The sequence below is a fragment of the Hippopotamus amphibius genome, chromosome 17, assembly GCF_030028045.1.
Source record: "Hippopotamus amphibius kiboko isolate mHipAmp2 chromosome 17, mHipAmp2.hap2, whole genome shotgun sequence".
NCBI lineage: Eukaryota > Metazoa > Chordata > Mammalia > Artiodactyla > Hippopotamidae > Hippopotamus > Hippopotamus amphibius.
In genome coordinates, this window is record NC_080202.1 from 51,077,760 (window position 1) to 51,097,004 (window position 19,245).

The 19,245-nt window shown below is 37.1% G+C and overlaps 1 protein-coding gene and 1 pseudogene across 1 annotated transcript in view; one reads left to right on the forward strand and one right to left on the reverse strand.

Moving 5' to 3' along the window:
- The first annotated feature begins 4,618 nt into the window (after positions 1-4,618).
- The window catches only part of LOC130840995 (calmodulin-beta-like), a 47,239-nt gene continuing 32,612 nt past the window's right edge, over positions 4,619-19,245 (forward strand). Inside the window, exons 1-5 of the mRNA XM_057717131.1 lie at positions 4,619-4,634; positions 7,808-7,861; positions 12,646-12,748; positions 13,325-13,378; positions 17,800-17,904. Of these exons, the coding sequence (XP_057573114.1) occupies positions 12,658-12,748; positions 13,325-13,378; positions 17,800-17,904 (250 nt within the window). The 5' untranslated portion in view covers positions 4,619-4,634; positions 7,808-7,861; positions 12,646-12,657. The remainder of the gene's footprint in view (positions 4,635-7,807; positions 7,862-12,645; positions 12,749-13,324; positions 13,379-17,799; positions 17,905-19,245) is intronic.
- Positions 9,206-10,711, reverse strand: LOC130840994 (voltage-dependent anion-selective channel protein 1-like; annotated as a pseudogene).

The window sequence follows — 19,245 nt, forward strand, 5'->3', positions numbered from 1 at the left end:
ACAACCTTCCAAAACTGAACCAGGAATAAATAGAAAATATGAACAGACCAATCACAAGTAATGAAATTGAAACTGTGATCAAAAATCTTCCAACAAACAAAAGTTCAGGACCAGATGGCTTCACAGGTGAATTCTGTTCAACATTTAAAGAAGAGCTAACATCATACTTCTCAAACTCTTCTAAAAAATTGCAGAGGGTGGAACACTCCCAAGCTCATTCTGCAAGGCCACCATCACCCTGGTAGCACAATCAGACAAAGATATCACCAAAAAAGAAAATTACAGGTCAATATCACTGATGAACATAGATGCAAAAATCCTCAACAAAATACTAGCAGAGTCCAACAACACATTAAAAGGATCATACACCATGATCAAGTGGGATTTATCCCAGGGATGCAAGAATTCTTCAATATACGCAAATCAATCAATGTGATACACCATATTAACAACTGAAGAATAAAAACTGTATGATCAAAAGAATAAAACACCTAGGAATAAATCTACCTAAGGAGGCAAAAGAGCTGTACTCAGAAAACTATAAGACACTGATGAAAGAAATCAACAATGACACAAACAGATGGAGAGATAAACCATGTTCTTGGATTGGAAGAATCAATATTGTGAAAATGCCTATACTACCCAAAGCAATCTACAGATTCAATGTAATCCCTATCAAATTACCAATGGCATTTTTCACAGAATTACAACAGAAAATTTTACAATTTGTATGGACACAGAAAAGACCCTGAAGAGTCAAAGCAATATTGAGAAAGAAAAATGGAGCTGGAGGAATCAGATTCCCTGACTTCAAACTATACTACAAAGCTACAGTAATCAAGAGAGTATGGTACTGGCTCAAAAACAAAAAATATAGATCAATGGAACGGGATAGAAAGTTCAGAGATAAAACCACGCACTATGGTCACCTAATCTATGACAAAAGAGGCAAGAATATAGCAATACAATGGAGAAAAACAGTCTCTTCAGTAAGTGGTGCTGGGAAAACTAGATGGCTATATGTAAAAGAATGAAATTAGAACACTCCCTAACACCATACACAAAAATAAACTGAGCATGGATTAAAGACCTAAATATAAGGCCAGACACTATAAAACTCGTAGAGGAAAACATAGGCAGAACACTCTTTGACATAAATCATAGCGTGATCTTTTTTGACCCACCTCTTAGAGTAATGAAAATAAAGATAAAAATAAACAAATGAGACCTAAGTAGACTTAAAAGCTTTTGCACAGCAAAGGAAACCATAAACAAAACAAAAAAGACAACCCTCAGAATGGGCGAAAATATTTGCAAACAAAGCAACTGACAAGGGATTAATCTCCAAAATATACAAACAGCCCATGCAGCTCAATATCAAAAAAAAAAAAAAAAAAAACCCAATCAAAAAAGGGCAGAAGAGCTAAATAGACATTTCTCCAAAGAAGACATACCGATGGCCAACAAACACATGAAAAGATGCTCAACATCACTGTTAGAGAAATGCAAATCAAAACTACAATGAGCTATCACCTCATACCAGTCAGAATGGCCATCATCAAAAAATGTACAAAAAATAAATGCTGGAGAGGGTGTGGAGAAAAGGGAACTCTCTTGCACTGTTGGTGAGAATGTAAATTGATACAACACCATGTGGAGGTTCCTCAAAAAATAGATCTACCATATGACCCAACAATCCCACTCCTGGGCATATACCCGGAGAAAACCATAATTCAAAAAGATGCTTGCACCCCAGTGTTCATTGCTGCACTATTTACAATAGCCAGGACATGGAAGCAACCAAAATGTCCATCAACAGAGGAATGGATAAAGAAGATGTGGTACATATATATACAATGGAATATTACTCAGCCATAAAAAGGAATGAAATTGTGCCATTTGCAGAGACATGGATGGACCTGGAGACTGTTAACAGAGTGAAGTAAGTCAGAAAGAGAGAAACAAATATCACGTATATGTGGAATCTAGAAGAATGATAGAGTTGGACTTATTTGCAAAGCAGAAATAGAGACACCAGCATAGAGAACTAATTTATGGTTACCAAGGAGGGAAGAGGGGGTGGGATGGATTGGGAGATTGGGATTGACATATATAGACTACCATGTATAAAATAGATAACTAATGAGAACCTACTGTATAGCACAGGGAGCTCTACTCAGTGCTCTGTGGTGACCTAAATGGGAAGGAAATCTAAAAAGAGGGGATATGTGCACACGTATAGTTGATTCACTTTGCTACACAGCAGAAACTAACACAACAGTGTAAAGCAACTATACTCCAATAAAAATTACTTTTGTATATGTCCAAATACCAATGAAAAAAATGGACCATTTTTTTACATTACTGCAATGCCATTGTATAGTTTAATTTTATATTTCCCTACTTATCTCTAAAATGTTTTTTTCAGTTAGTTTGTTCAAATAAAACACCAAAGAAAGTTTACACACTGCATCTGTTATGACACTTAAATCTCAGGGGATATACAGCTGTTCCTCCTCTCTCCCCCTCTTTTATTCAGGCTTCCATTTATTGAAGAAACTGTCTTTTGCCAGTTGTCTTGTAGAAATTCCCATATACTAAATTTGTTTTCTCATGTGTCTTGTTCCTCTAGCAGCTGTGTTCCCTATGAAGTGGAAGTCAGCTCCAATGGCTTAATTATTTTCAGTTTCAACATTGTTTGACAAGAATGCTTCATATGTGATACTGTGCACTTCACATTCCCTTCCATCATGAAACACAGATCTGTTTTATCTTTTTGAAAATGGCTGTAAAGTTGTCTCAAATTACTTATTTAAAATTCTATCATCATTCCCTATAATGTGAGATGCCATCTTAACTATATACTTAATTTCTGTATGTACTTGACTATTTTTGAAGTTTATATTCTGTCCTATTGGTCTACTTATTCATGAGCTAATCGTAAATTGCTTTGAATATAACAGCTTTATCATGTTTTAATATAGGTAGGTCTAACGCCTCACCCCCCTTCCCTAGACATATACATGTATATGGCTTCTCTCCACCACCCCCAAGATCTGGCTATTCTTTATGGGAATGTCTTTTTTGTGTGACTTTCATTAGTACGATATTTGTCTAGGTTTTTTTTTTTTTTTTTAATCTTCCATTTGCTGTGTAACATATTCCCAAGTGAGACGATTATTGATTTCTTAGGATTTGGGATTCACTTAGGTTGTCAGAGCACTTACCGCATGTAGCTGCTTATTACCATGCCAAGTTAAAACCCCAACATGATGAAGAAATATGAAGGCATATGGTACACCATTATTTCCTGTTTTCTTTGGTACAAAAATACCCACTATCCTTTCAAATTTAGACTGAACATCAAAATCTTCCACACTCAATGTAGATCTGCATTATTCTGAGTCAAAATGAGACCACGTGATCATGTGCATGCTTGGCTGTAGCTCGGGCCTCCATAGGTTTAGACGATGTCATACATGCCTCAGTAGCTGTGTACCAGTAAGAGTGCCCCATGGGCATCATGAGCTACCCATTAAGAAGCTCAGGAAAGAGAGGGAGCACCTCTGCCTGGCACTATGCTTACCTCCCTAGGTTCCTGTTTTCCTTAGACTTTGGACTAGTAATTCCTTGCTCTCTTATCAGTTCTTCAGTGCTTTCAAGAAGATGCTTGTTATATTTTATCCAAAATTTTAGTTGTTTCAAGCAAAAAGGTTAATCTGAATAACACAGTCCTCCAAATAAATGCAAACAGAACTTGCTAGCCAATTTTTGTTAGGAGTTAAGGTATCTTACCCAGGAGTTCAAAAAAACAATATTAAACTTTACTCATTTACTCATTTTGATTTATTTTACCATTTGCTGTAATTGAGAACTTGCTTAACCGTCATGAATATTTCGCTTCTAATTCTAACACCCTTATTGATCCCCTTGGCATATATGAACAGACCTTAGTAAATCTTGGTCTTCTTCACAGGACTGATAATCATAATGCACAGGAAATAATATCAGTGGTCACACTTTAGAGCCAATAAGTTTTTCTTACAGTCTTTTCTTTTTCACAAGGTGGAATTATTGATGTCGATAAAGTGGGTGCTCTTTTGCAAAGCATGGGGATGAAACTTACAGAAAAAGAAATTCATAATCTGACACGCCATCTACCAGCTGATGGTGAGTATTTAAGGTATATTTGAATTGCTCAGGATATCTGAAGAATATGGGCTTGTATAAAAACAAATCTCTGAAAACCCTTATTTGGCACTGAGACAGAAAAGATTAAAGGTGACTCAAGACTGAAAGAAAACATGTTCTGTTCCTTGACATTTTCAGCAACTCTGTTTCAGTTGAGAATATGACCAGGGCCACTATTAGACTTCGATAGAATTAGAGAAAGACAGTGCTGTGAGGACAAGGGAATGGTATACATAGAATAGAAGAAACCTTAACACAGGAATTTTTTTTTTTTTTTTGAAACGTGAGAAAGGAGAGCATGGCCAAGAGCGGGAAGTTACTTTAAAGGAAAAAAACAAAACAAAACAAAACAAAGAGTTCTATCCCCACCATTATTTCCAGGGACATTTAGGACAGCAGAATAAGAGAGGAATGAGAAGTGTGGGACCCATTTCCTATGCCAGGTGAGCAAGTCAAAGTCCTTCAGATACCCCAGAAGGGGAAAGGACCATGAAGCATTAAGGTTGGAATGTAAGGAATGCCCGAATGCCCAGCCACTCACTTAATGCTTCTGCTTACATTCTCACATTCCTGAACCAGACTCTATGGTCCAAGGACTATGTTCCCAGACTTCTAATCTCCCTTGGTGGGCTAGAGACAAATCTAAACTTTAGTCAATTCTAAATTAGGGTTAAAGTAATTCATAAACCGAAAGTTAAAGATATAAACCTGAGAATACTCCAGTGAGGCTAAGAAGTGTCCGGAACAGTCCCTATTTTACAACCTTAGTTGAATTAATACTTGCTCATCTCATTAAGGTGCATTTAATTCCATCATTGTGTAGGATAGCACTGTTCCCTAAAATATATTTTTGTTAATTTATTCTATAATTTTTTACCACTTTCAGTCTACCAGAAAGAATATGCAGGTGGTCTTTGTTGTCTTATTTTCTTTGCTTGGGATGACGTATCCAGTAGGAAAAGTGAGACTAGATATGGAACCATCAGTTATCATAATAGAAAACTATTTTTTAGCTTAAGAGGCCTATGTGAGATTATAATGGTACTTTTTTAAGATTGCTCAAATGAGCAGAATTATGAAAGAATAAAAACATATATAGCTATTATATGGGACTATCATCTAGTCTTGCCATTGATTCCTGTTCCTTGCTTTGAAATAATAATTCAAGATCAACCAAGACAATGAAAAAGATTGTTAGATAAAAAAGTATACATGATGGGCTTCCTAGGTGGCGCAGTGGTTAAGAATCCGCCTGACAATGCAGAGGTCACAGGTTCGATCCCAGCTCCAGGAAGATCCCACATGCCACGGAGCAACTAAAGCCCGTGTGCCAAAAAAAAAAAAAAAGTATACATGAAATAAAATGAATATATGGAATGATTAAGCCTTTTAATTATTTGATTATCAGTTATTAAAATTGACTTAATAATCCATTGATTACTATGAAAAATATGCCAATCATTAGAGTTAGGAAATTGACCTCAAAATGGTGAATATTTTATTCACGTAAATCAAGAGTAAACCAGTCTGCCTAGGTCAGTGAAAATGAAAGGAAATTCATAACTAGATTCTCAGTAAAAAAAAAAAGATAATTTCAAAAATCCAATTAAAACAGTGGTGAATAATAGATTCTAATTTTAAACTTTGCTCTCTTCACCCCGGTCAAACTAGTATTTGGTTCTCCAAAGTCTAAAGCTAAAAACCAGTTCCTGTATAGAGAGGTGAGTTCTGAATCTCACACCTTTAGAATTTGTTTTCCTACATGACAGTGCATCAAAGCAAGTATTAAAACAGGCACATATATAACCAGTAGAATAATTTTTCTTCGTGTGCTTTGTGTTCATTAGGGGATGAGTAGGATAAAATTCAATGACCAATAAGTGCTACTGTGCAAAGCGGCATAAATCCGTTAAGAAGAATCTCACAGTTATGAAACTTTGCATATGGATAGGTACTAGCTGATACTGAGGAATTATTGTTAATTTTCATAGTTGTTATAATGGCATTGTTACATAAAAAGTTAGAGATGTGTACTGAAGCATTTTAGGTGAAATGACATGACTTCCGAGATTGGCTTTCTGATGATCACTTTCACAATTTTGATAATTGTTGAACTGTTAAATCAACATGGGAGCTTATTGTAGTATTTTCCGTATTTTTGAATATATGTGAAAATTCTATAATAAAAATTTTAAATGGTCAGAAAAATAGAAAAAGAAGACTCTCAAATGTGTGCTTGCCCTCCAACACTCCAGTTGAGCAGCACATAACCAGAAGGGTCCAAATCATTAATATGTGTTCTAAACCAGTATGATAATTTCCTAGTCATCTCTCATGCAGGTTTTTTTTTTTATAAGAAAGGCTTTTTTTTAAATTAATTAATTAATTAATTCATGTATTTTATTGGCTGTGTTGGGTCTTTTTTTGCTGTGCATGGGCTTTCTTTAGTTGTGGTGAGTGGGGGCCACTCTTCATTGTGGCGCACGGGCTCCTCGTTGCCGTGGCTTCTCTTGTTGTGGAGCACAGGCTCTAGGTGCATGGGCTTCAGTAGTTACAGCATGTGGGCTCAATAGTTATGGCTCAAGGGCTCTAAAGCGCAGGCTCAATTGTTGTGGTGCACAGGCTTAGTTGCTCTGCGGCATGTGGGATCTTCCTAGAGCAGGGATCGAACCCGTGTCCCCTGCATTGGCAGGCAGATTCTCAACCACTACGCCACCTAGGAAGCCCTCACGTGCGGTTTTCTATTTTCCAAAGGAGGCATGGCAGAACGCATAGTCATTTTGAAATGATCAGCAGCATCCTGGCCAATTTCAATGGCACAAAGGGTGATACTAGTTCATACTCAATACAGAGGTACAAACTTGGCCTTCTCCCTACCTCTTACTCACTTAAAATCACTGCCATTCCCCCCCACCCCCCCACCCCCTGCCGAACCATCCTAATTGTACCTTATGCCCAATAAGGCATAATACTCTTCTTCACTTTATTACTTTTTTATGATTCATTACCTTTTGTATATTTAATAGTGTTATACTCAAAGACTTCATGAAGCCCTAGAGTACAGGGGAGCGAGTCTATACATTCAGCTCATTGCTCTAGAATTTTAAGGTTAAAGAGAAATACATATCTATTTTTATAAATAAGTGTAGTTTTAATAGAAGAAACAAATCACCAATGTATGTGATCAGAAATTCCAAGATAGGTGTGATGGCCAAAGGAACTAGAGAAAGATACCTTAGAAAAAGGTAGAAAGATAAGAAAGGTGGTCCCCATAAACTCATATCTGACAAATGTGGTTGGACCAGAGCTGAGAAGTTGATACAGAGCTAAGTCAGCATCATTGGAACATTTCGCCATGCTTTTAAGATAGAAAGACAACCTACAAATTTAAGAGATACATTGAAGGCTCCATTTTTCCAAGGGACAAAGATCCCCCACCTTAACTAAAATGGAGTTGATATTTAATATCTGGGGTTTATATACTTACAGTTCAGTCCAATAAAGTGATGGTGCTAGTGCACTTTGGTTGATCTCTTATTTCCCAGCTTATCCTCTTTTTTGTTTGTTTTTTATGTGAATCTTTGGCATTGTTACCTTGTTTTGGCTTTTCTTGTAGCTAACGGGAAGGTTGAGCTTAACAAATTGATGGACGCAGTGACAGCTGTTACAGGTTAGTAAACAATTCCTGTGAATCTAAGGTCCCAATTCTTATAGTAAATTATATTTTAATGCTGCATTCCAACTGCCTTTTTAGTCTGCCACTTTACCATTTTACTAGAGAAAAATCTCTATTCAATTGCCTAGACTATGGATCGGCAAACCACGACCCTTGGGCCAAGTCTACTTCTGTTTTTGTAAACAGCTTTATTGGAACATGACTATGCCCATTAGTCTATGTATTGTTTATGGAAGCGTTTACACTACACTGAGAGGGCCACGTAGTTGTGACAGAGATCGTATGCCCTGCAAAGCCTAAAATACTTACTACATTTTACTAGCTTTCACAGGAAAGTTTGCTGACTTCTAGCCTAGCGTTTAATTTAGATAGAGTGACCTCATATCCTGGTTTTCTTTACCATTATGGTTTACCAGAGGTAGATTAATTTTAACTAATTATTTTTAATACCATCTTTTACTCTGAGTAGTCCTTGTTTACATGATAAATTACATGGACATTGTAACTTTAGATTATCTACATTATATACTTCAGTGCAATGCCTTGATAGAAAATTCCTTATTCTCTGAGGTTTACTGCAAACAATACTTCAGTATGCCTAATCTGAGTATCATGAAGAGAAATTACCTTGCTACAGTCGTAGCCCCCAATTATAATACCAGGCAAGCTAGCCCAGAATTCATAGAACTGAAAGGCTCATGGACCCGGTTACAATGTTTGAATCACACCATTTATAAATTATTTTAAAACACACAGCAAGGGGACTTTCCCTGGCAGTCCAGTGGTTAAGACCCCACACTTCTACTGCATGGGGCATGCGTTTGATCCCTGGTCAGGGAACTAAGATCCCACATGCTGCACGGTATGGCCTAAATAAATAAACAAACATTAATCTAAAAATAAATAAATAAAATACACAGCAGGAAGCATAGGGGAAAATATGGAATAAATTAACAAAGTGAGGGTAGGGTGTATAGATGGACCACACTACCTGAATTTGGGGTACATAATGTGCATAGTAAGTTTTTTTTTTTTTTTAAGGTTTCAGTATTTTATTCAAGTTTTCTTTTAAGTGATGTTAATTACAGCATTTGAAGGGGAGGATCTAATTCCACACAAAATGGAAGACTCTAAAATGTACCCATTAAACTGCTAAAAAAGAAACTGAGTGGCAAGAATACACCAGAAGTTCAGTTTAGATTCTGAGTGTCGTCACTATGTAATTACAGTCACAGAGACTCTTCCCAGGTTGCAGCTGGAGCTCTTAGAAGCTATTTCATACTCTGGTGCAAGGGTAAAAAGCCACATGAGAGGGCATTAAGTTCTGAATTATTGGCTTCATCACATCCACCTTCTCCACCCCAAAATGGCACAAAAGAAATAGCTACCACGCCCTGCAGGCTACTTTTGGTGTAAAAGAGGTGATGGATTGGGATGAAAAAAGTCCCTGCCTAAAAAAAGTCCCTTTCAGATGAGTTTGTACACACCTTCAAACAAAGAGCCTCTCCTCAGTTAGGGTAGGAAGCCAAGGTTCAGTTCTCAAGAAGTCACAATTTCATTCATTTACTCAATATGAATTTACAAATTACAAAGTGCCAGCAAATTATCAGCTTCCACTTGCAGCCATTTCTAGTAACAAAGAAACCTGACATCTCTAGAGGGGCCAGCAAGCTCCCCCTCAAGTCTAGAGCTGAAAGAACTTCTTTTGAAATCGGGTTTCTTCTGTACCTCTGAAAAGCTGAATCATCTTTAACCTACCTCTGAAAAGCTGAATCATCTTTAACCTGGAAGTCTAACATGATATTTAGCAATACTTGCATCCCAGACATACAACATTAAAAGGTACCCTAAGTTCTGAAGGTAGCTATGCTGCAAAATAGTTTAAAATTAAATGACTGTACAGTATTCATTTATGCTTGAAACTCCAGTCCTAGACCAAGCTTGTGACCACCAGCATTGATATTCTTGCCATCCAGCAGAGCTGACAGTGTCAGTTTAATACCTGGCTTTCGGGTCTGAGTATATCCTAACCCTATCAGGCTGGAGTTGTTCGCTTTAGCCGAGAAGCAGGCGTCAGGGTCGATCTGGTACTTGGCTGCTATTCCGAAGCGAGTGTTACTATTTCCTGCTGTCCAGGCCAGATTAACAGCAGTCTCCAACTTCTTGTTCACCTTCTCATAAATGGAGCCGCCAACCTCTGTCCCATCATTTACATTAGTGTGAAGCTGGAACTCATCGGTCTTGTAGCCAACAGCAAAGTTGCTCTGGGTCACTTGAGACTTTGCGGTCTCAAAGGTCATCTGGTAGCCAGCCAGCCAGCCCTCATAACCCAGCACCAGAGCACCCCGGGTGGAAGGCCCGGCAATGTCGAAATCCACGTCACAGCCCAGGTTGATATGTTCCCACTTGTACCCTGTCTTGATTTTAGCATTTTTTTCCCCAGTGTTTGGTGAGAAGGATGAATCGAGGGTCAGCTTTGGGCCACGTGCAAGCCGATCTTCCACAGTAATCTCCGTGCCTAGTGTGTTGTCAGTGTTCCTTTTCTCCGTAAACGTCAGACCGTATTCGGTCCATCTGTACTTGGTTTCCAGACTGCCCGTCACTTTGGTGGTCTCGGTGTTGGCTGAACCTGAGCTTGTAAATTCCAGTCCATTCTCAGGTTTTGTTTTCAAATCAAGTTTTATTAAGGCAAATCCAGAGCCCTGGCAGATTTGCCGAGATCCGCATACGTGGGAGGCACAGACATCTTCGGCTCAGAAGCGGTGGCAGTGGGCTCCGCAGCTGCTACGGCGGGGGCCAGAGTAAATTTTGTGTCTCTCTCTGCTGCATGAGTTACCCCTGCTGCTGCTGTAGTTACACAATCAGAGTTGAGGTTCAAGCATGGGCCCACAGACAGAAAGAGCTCTAACCAATGACGCAAACTTGTTCTTTCAGAGAGACACAGGGACACGCACATCTAACTAATGCTGTACCTTGCCAGTATGGCTGATGAAGAGCCATTGGTTTTGTGTTTTGGGGGCAGAGAACACATGAGGCCTAACTGGGTGTCACCAATGTGTGGCCAAATTAAAGTCATTTGAGTAATGAGTCTCATGCATATTTACTATGTCCTAAATATGTAGTGCCTTTTTTAGTGGCTCAAGCAACTTTTGTGTGTGTGTGTGTGAGTTATGAGTTAAGTTTTATTTGGGACAAAATGAGGACTGTAGCCCGCGAGACAGAATCCCAGATAGCTCTGAGAAACTGTTCCAAAGAGGCAGGGGGGGAGATTAGTTTATATGTGATCTTGGTGAAGGAGGAGTACATTCAGTCAAACACATATTTTTGTAGGGGGTTTCTGCTAGTCACGAGGAGCAGACGTCACCATGTAGGAATTTAGTGCTTTTCTAGATATGAGGAGATGCAAGGGTTGGGCTCATAAAATCAGCTCCTGAAAACACCTATCTGAAGACCTGTTCCATGCACCCGCTTTCCAAAGCACAGAGCGCCTCATTCCTGGTCTCCACCCTGAATTCCCTTCAGGGCATGTTGAAAGTCAGCAGCTGCAGCAGCACGGTGTAATTTGATCCTTGTAGAGGCAGATGGCAAGAGCCCAGGGCAAGTGCCAGTTTATGGTTGACAGGGCGCCTTCATGGTCATAAATTTGACCCTGCTTTGGGAGGCGTTTCGTGACCATTTCATCCCATGGTTCTAGGAAGGCTCATTCCTAGGTCTGGCAAAGATTTTTCTGATAGGCCACTCAATGTGTTATTACTAGCCCAGTAATAACACATTTGTCTGTTCAACAAAAGTCAGAGTTCTCTGGACCACCTGTATTCCTAATCTGTTATGGTCCAGGGAAAAAATCCCTCTTGTTGTATCTCCCCATGTCTAGAAAAACACTATTAGAATCATTGATCACGTATAGAACTATATATCTGATCAACTGCTTCAAGTCACCTAGTCATCATTATTTTTGTCGGTGGTTCAGTCACACATTTGGTAATACAAGAAACAATAATCTTGTGAAACAGGCAAAATACAAATAATATAGCTTATAGCATTAATAGAGTTCTAAGCAAATATTTAAGCCAAGAGCTTCCCACGCCAAACCAGTTTTTGAAGAGGTTGTTAAGACTTGGGAGTGGGTGGCTCAAGCAATTTTCATGTGTCATAAGTATTTAGAACTTCTTACATATTTAGTATAACAGGTATAGTTAGTGAACAGGTTCTTCATGTATATTTAATGCCTCATGAATATTAGGTATTGCTCAGTCCTTTCATCCCTTTCTATCCAACATATACATCCTGTACTTAAAAAGTACGCATCTATACTGAAAACATCTTAAGAGATTTAACCTATGTTTTACAAACTACAAACTTGAAACTAATGTACTTAACTTCTATAATAGAATTCAGTGTTCTCAAAAGCAAATGCGCATTACACTGGATTAATATATTAAGTGATAAAGTAAAACTAAAATTACAATACTCATGATTAACGGACTAACAGAAATACTGAATTTGGGTCAGCTGTCTATAACTCGGGATCCCCCAAGCCATGTATATCTTGTTCAAATTCCTTTATGTTATGTTAATAAGTACAGATACTGAACTTTTTGGGTTAAGGGAACAATTTTGTTTTCGTAATGGCTGATAATACAAAATTTTCATGCTACTTTGTTCATAGCTGTTGAATCTGCTGCTGAATAGACAAATGATTTTGTTTGTTTTACATTATGGAGATGTTAGTTCATATTAAAAATTCTTATCTACTTACATATCTTTTTCATTTGAAGGAGGAGAAGTTAATGTCAGTGATATCAAATAATCTGGGAAAAATGGGGAGAGAGCTTACAGATAAAGAATGCTTGGAGCTAGAGAAATATCTGCCAGTTGATGGTGAGCATTTAAATAACAATGTAGCCTATAAGGAACTTAGAGTTGTATTTTTTTAAATGAGAATTTCCATAACTGTTTGCATTTGATATCAAAAAAAGAGGGGGGATTGGAAGGAATCATGCAATTTTACCTTACGAGGTAATCCCAACTGTATCTTATTTATAGAATCACGTATCCCTTCAGTCACTAACCCAATATTAGGAAAAGGAAGTGCCTATTCTTGCTGTTGATTTTTATGAGAAGATATCCTAAGACTACACAGGGATATTTGGGAAAGTAAAATGGTTAGGAAAATCCTAGAAGGGAAAAATTGAGAAGTTAAGGAGAGGCAAAAAGAATTAAGATACATGTGTTTCAGCATAGGAGAGTACCAGCAGTAACTCCCTCAGGTGCCAGGGAGCCATATTCAGAATTTTCTCTACTCGTTATTGGGGGTTTTGATTGTTTGTTTTTGGTTATTTGTCATTCAGTTAGGCTTTTTCTGGTGTAAATTATGATGTCTTTCTTTCCAAAATTAAGACTTTGGTGATGCCTTAATTTCTCATTGGAGTGGTCTGATTTGTGTCTTTCTTACAGCTGATGGAAAGGTGTACCTGGATAGGTTGATGGATGGTGTGAAAACCCTTAAGGGTGAGTGATAAGTATAATGAAAAAGCAGATGAGTTGAAATATATGTGTTTTGCATTCTCTAAATTTAGACTCTTGTCCCCATATATTTCTGTGTATAAAACCATATTAATGTTTTCTTCAAAGATTGTCTCTGTATATACTATACCAAATAATCACTCGTTTTTTCCACCTTGTGATTTAAGTGGAAATTCACATGAAACCAGGACCATTGAATGGCTTTACCGTTAGCAAAATGGTAAGCTGAAAAAATATCTCATATCTTTTTTGTAAGGTGAAAAGGAAAATTACCTATATAGTTCCAGATTCTGAGTCCATGGAGGAAAAGTTTTCTTTGAAAATTCCTAATCGTGGGACCATATTCACATGAGTTCTAGTTCACATTTATACTTCTTACAAGACCCATGAACCCACAAGCCAAAAAAATTAACAAAAAGTACCAAGATTGTAATAACCCTCGTGTTTGAGGAACTTACTCCCTTATAATGGTTAAGAAGAGTTTTAAAACTCTTCTTAAAATTAGCTTGAAATTAAAAAATTACAACAGATGTGAAAAAAATCCATCTTTAGTGAATGTCAGTACACGTCATAAATAATAAAATAAAACTTCAAATGATATAAAGACTTCATATGATACAAATATTATATATACACTATAAAATAAGTATGCTTTAAATGATTAAATGCATAAAACAAGAATGGAAATAATTTTAAAATAGAAAGATTGATTTGAAAAGGGCCCCAAAAGAATTAGAAATGAAAAGTCCAGCCAGAGAACTTTTAAGTGAAATAGATTCATTAAATTGCATATTATACATGGTTGAAGAGAAAAGTGTGTAACTGGAATAAAACTCTGAAAAAATTACTGAGACTGCAGCATAGAGACAAAGATAAAAACTAAGAAAAAGGGGAATTAGAAGAAATGAGGATTACAGTGAGCGATCTGCACATTTTTTCCAATAGTAGTACAAAGAGCTAATAGAGAGAATGAAGGAAAATAACAATTTGAAGACATAATATTTCATGATTATTAGAAGACATGATCCTGAAATATAGGAAACTTAACGAGTCCTAAAAAAGTTATATGGTCTAGTATGTGGTATATACTGGAAAATGTTCCATATGTACTTGAAAAGAATGTGTATCTTTTCTTGTCGGGTAAAGTGTTCTATAAATGTCTGTTAGGTCAAGTCAGTTAATAGGGTTGTTCAAGTCATATTCTTGCTGGTTTCCAGCTAGTTTTTTTCTATCAGCTACTGAGATTGAGGTATCGGAGTTCAACTATTCCTATGAATTGTCTCCTTTCAATTCTTTCAGTTTTAGTTTTGTTTACTATGGAGCTCTGCTGTTAGATGGCATAGGTTTATAATTCTCTCCTCCTGCTAAATTTACCCTTGTATTATCATAACATGTCTCTTCTTATCTCTAGCAACAATTTTTGTCTTAAAATGGATTTTGCCTGATATTAGTATAGCCACTCCAGCTCTCTTCTGGTTACTGTTTGCATGCACATTTTTTTGTCATTTTACTTTTAAACTATTTGTGTTTTTAAATCTAAAGCATGTCTCTTAAAGACAGGGTGTGGTTGGATCATATTTTTAAATTAATTCTATCAATACAATATCTGTCTTTTTATTCAAACGTTAGGCCATTTGCATTTAATATAACATTTTTTACATTTGCTTTTGTTGTCCATTCTTCCAACCAGCCACATTTGCCTTCTTTACTTCCTAGAACATGTCAACCACATTTCTACTTCACAGCATTTGCTCTCATTGCCTACTTTTCCAGGAACTCACTTCCCTCAGATATACGTATTGATTTCTCCTTTGTAAAATTCAGGTGTCTCTTTAAATATCACTTCCTCAATGGTGAACATGCATCTAAAACGCAGCCCCCACCCCCCACTCAGAACAGAGTCACACTTCTCTTTAACTTGAATATATTTTCTTTGCCCTTTCTTTTATACATGTTTACTTATGTGTATTTTCAATGTCTTTTGCCTGGAATGTAAGCTCCACGAGATAGGCACTTTCTTCTGTTCTTTGTTGAATTCTCAATGTTTGTGACATAGTTGATTCTTACAAAATAGTTATTGAAAAAATAAGGAAACCACAAAAAAAGACTTACAAATTGTACTACATTAAAAAATTAAAATTTCTGCCTTACAAAATACACCGTATACAAAGTGAAAAAAAAATCAAGCCACAAAGTCACAGAAGATTTACAATGCGTAAAACCAACCAGCAAGTAGTTTCTAGAATACATGAAACACTCCCACAGATCAGTATGAACAATCCAAACAAGAAGTACTGAAGTAGGGAAATAGAAAGGCAATTGACAAAAGAAGTTTATGGGAGGCCAATCACTTATGAAAGGCACTTCACCTCACTGGTAATCATGGAAATCTAAGTTGAAACAACTAAAATACCACTTCACACATCAGATTCAACACATTGTAAAAGTCAAACAATACCAAAGTTGAAAGGATATGAACCAATGGGAACTTTCATGCACTGCTGGAAGTAATGTAAATTGCTTTACTACTTTCAGAAGTAATTAGGGAAAAGCACAAGAAATCAAAGATGTGCATGTTACACTCTGGTAATTCTTCTCCTGAGGATATAACTGACTCTCATCCTTGTTGACAAGAAGACATACAAGAGTGTACATTACAACACTGTAATGGCAAAAAAATTGGAAACAACGTAATTGTTCATCTACAGGAGAACAGAACAGAAGAAGAAACAGTAGTTTGACTGAATGAAGCAGAACTGCATGTTTCAACATGGACAAATCTAAAAAGTAAAAAAACAAAAAGAATTGAAAGAAAAATGCAAGTAGTGAAAGGGAACTCACATTACATGATTTTTGTATAAACAAAGTTCTGTAAAACCATTTAACACATGCATGTAAAACATGCATGAGATTTATAAACATTTTATATGTCAGTAGGTCTCCCTCGGGAAGCTGGGAGAAGAATGGGGACGATGAGGGATTCAGAGGACATTTTTGTTAGATCCAATGTGTTTAAGAAGCTGGGTGAGATACACAGGCATCAGTGATGTCATCATAAAAATTTATATCCCTGTAGTACATAATTTAACAAAAATGTGAGAGGAATTATTAGAAAGTATTCAGTAAACTAGAGAAGAGAGAAAGGGGGAAAAAAAACTCTTTTGCTACTCAACTCTGACTCCACTCTCAATCCTTCACTTTTGGTCACCAAAAGTATATGTGTTTTTCCCAACTAAGCAGTTCTCCACTTCTCTGTAGACACCAACCAGGTGTCCTGCAATTGAGTTCAATTCTGACACAATGTAACCTTTGAGTCCAAAGATTAAGGGCTCAGACCCACAAGACTGCTCCCCCTATTCCAGATGCCAGTTGCAAATCTAGGGGGTCACTTGTGCTTCTTATCGGCTAGCTGTAAATCAGAGGGTCCAACAGCCCTCTCCTTGGGTTCTATAATTTGCTAGAATGCCTCATAGAACTCAGGATAGCAGTTTATGTGCTAAATTTCCAGAATATTATGAAAGGATACAACTGCGGAATAGCCAGATGAAAGCGATGCACAGGGCAAGGTATATGAAATGGGGCACAGAGCTTCTGTGCCCTCTCTGCCCTCCAGGCACCTCCATGTGTTCTCCAACCTGGAAGCTCTCCAAACTCCTCCAGCTGGATTTTTTTATGGAGACTCCGTTGTGTGGCATTATTGATGGAGTCCTTGGCTGCTGGTGATTAACTCAACCTCCAATGCCTCTTCTCTCCTCAGAGATTTGAGAATAGGGCTGAAGTTCCAATCATATGGTTTGTTCCCCTGGCAACCAGCCCCCCTTTACCGTGGTTATCTGGGGGCTTTCCAGAAATGACCTAATTAACATAAACTCAGGTGTGGTTGGAAGGGGCTTTCTAAGAATAATAAAAGACATTCCTTTCACCTTTATTGATCTGAAACTATTTTAGGAACTGAGGACAAAAGACCAAATATTATAACAGAAGATGCTCCCATCACTTTTATCACTTAGGAAATTACAAGAGTTTTAGGAGTTGTGTGCCAGGAGCAGGGATGAAGACCAAACATATATTTCTTATCATAAATCATAATGTCACAGAGACCATCTGGTTAGTTCAGGAAACAAGAATAGCATCTTCCTGTTGGCAGCGGTATGTGACTTTTGTTTTCTCCATTCCCGTAAATGGTCTAGAAGTTATGCCATAATATTTAAAAGCTAATTATATAAACTATTCCCTCCAAAAAAGCTCAAGGCAAGAAATTCTAATTCCACTTTTCATTACTGACCCTCTTTGTACAACTAAACGTACTTCATTGTGAGCCAGTATCTATAACACACAGTAATTCATTGCTTTGGTCGCATTCTGAGTTGATTCAGTTTTGCTTATATTCCTCTCTTTTTCCCAAGGAGGGATCGTTGATGTCCATAAACTGGACACGGTTTTGCAAAACATGGGAATGAAACTTACAAAATCGGAAAGTAAAGACTTGATAAAGAACCTGCCTGTTGATGGTGAGCATTTACATTTTTTGCACTGTTGAAGATAACCCGAGATGTGAGTGCCTGTAAAATCAGTTCTGAGAAAAAGTTTACTTGCCATTAAGAAGACATTTATAAAAGCTTAGAAACAAACTCAAAAAGAAAATAAGATATTCTCTTTCATCATTTTATTAACATATGTCAGCAACTCCTCTAATTTTGGATCTAGAGGAATCATGAAAGTGTAGACAGGACTGTTACTAGGATTATAAAAAGTGAGGGAAAAGAAAAGCAGTTGGGGGCAAAGTTGCACGAAAACAGTCTGGAAATAGGTTAATGCATAAAATAGAGAAAAGAGTAAATCAAAGGTGGGAAAGTATTGACGTGAGGGACGTATTTCTTAGCTGTGTGATAATGCTCACTCCATTTCTCAGAGTCATGGGTCATCAAATATGCAGGTCATTATGTATGAAATGCTTCCCTATTTCCCTATTAGCATAAAATCTCACATTCCTAAGCCAGACTCCATGATCCAAGAACTGTATTCTTAGGTTTACCCCTTTATGATCTAGAAATAAACTCTGAAATACAGTTAAAACTGAATTAGGGCTGAAGTGCTTTGGATCAATGAAAATATTATTCTAAGTGAAAGAAGCCAATCACAAAACACCACATATTGTATAATTCAGTCTACGTGAGATGTCCAGATTTGGCAAACCTATAGACAGAGAATAGACAATATTCCCTGGGACTGGGGATGGTGGAGGGGGATGGTGACTAGGTTAATGGTTCGGGGTGACAAAAATGTTTTAGTGTTAAATTGTTGGAATGTAGCTCAGGTCTCTGTGCACATACTAAGAAACATGCAACTGTACATTTTAAACTTCACCATAGTATGTGAAAAATATTCACAACCGTTCAATAAATCTGCTAAAGAGTTAATAATGGCCTACTTGAGTTTTTAGATAGAGGAGAAAAAAAATTCGTCTCAGCCTAAATTGAGTAACACTGTAGACAATTCATACTTCCTTCTGGCCACTTTCTGTTATTCACAAGTGATCAGTAAAAACCATTAAGTTATTGGGAATGTTTTTAAACTATGATCTCTGATATTGTTATTTAGTTTCTCAATAACATGAAATTTCTGTCTAAATGTTTTTCACCCACAGTTATGCAAAAATAAGTAATATTTATTCAAGAGAACTTTTTTTTTTACCTAAGAAAGAAATATATCGGAGCTTGTATAATATCCCCAATTTCTGAGTTAATTCTACCTCTGTAACATGCTTTCATTTTAATGTATATTTTAAATTGATTTTTACAAATACAGCTGTTGAGCTTCCCCTTTATAAAATATGCTAGTTTACTTTATGC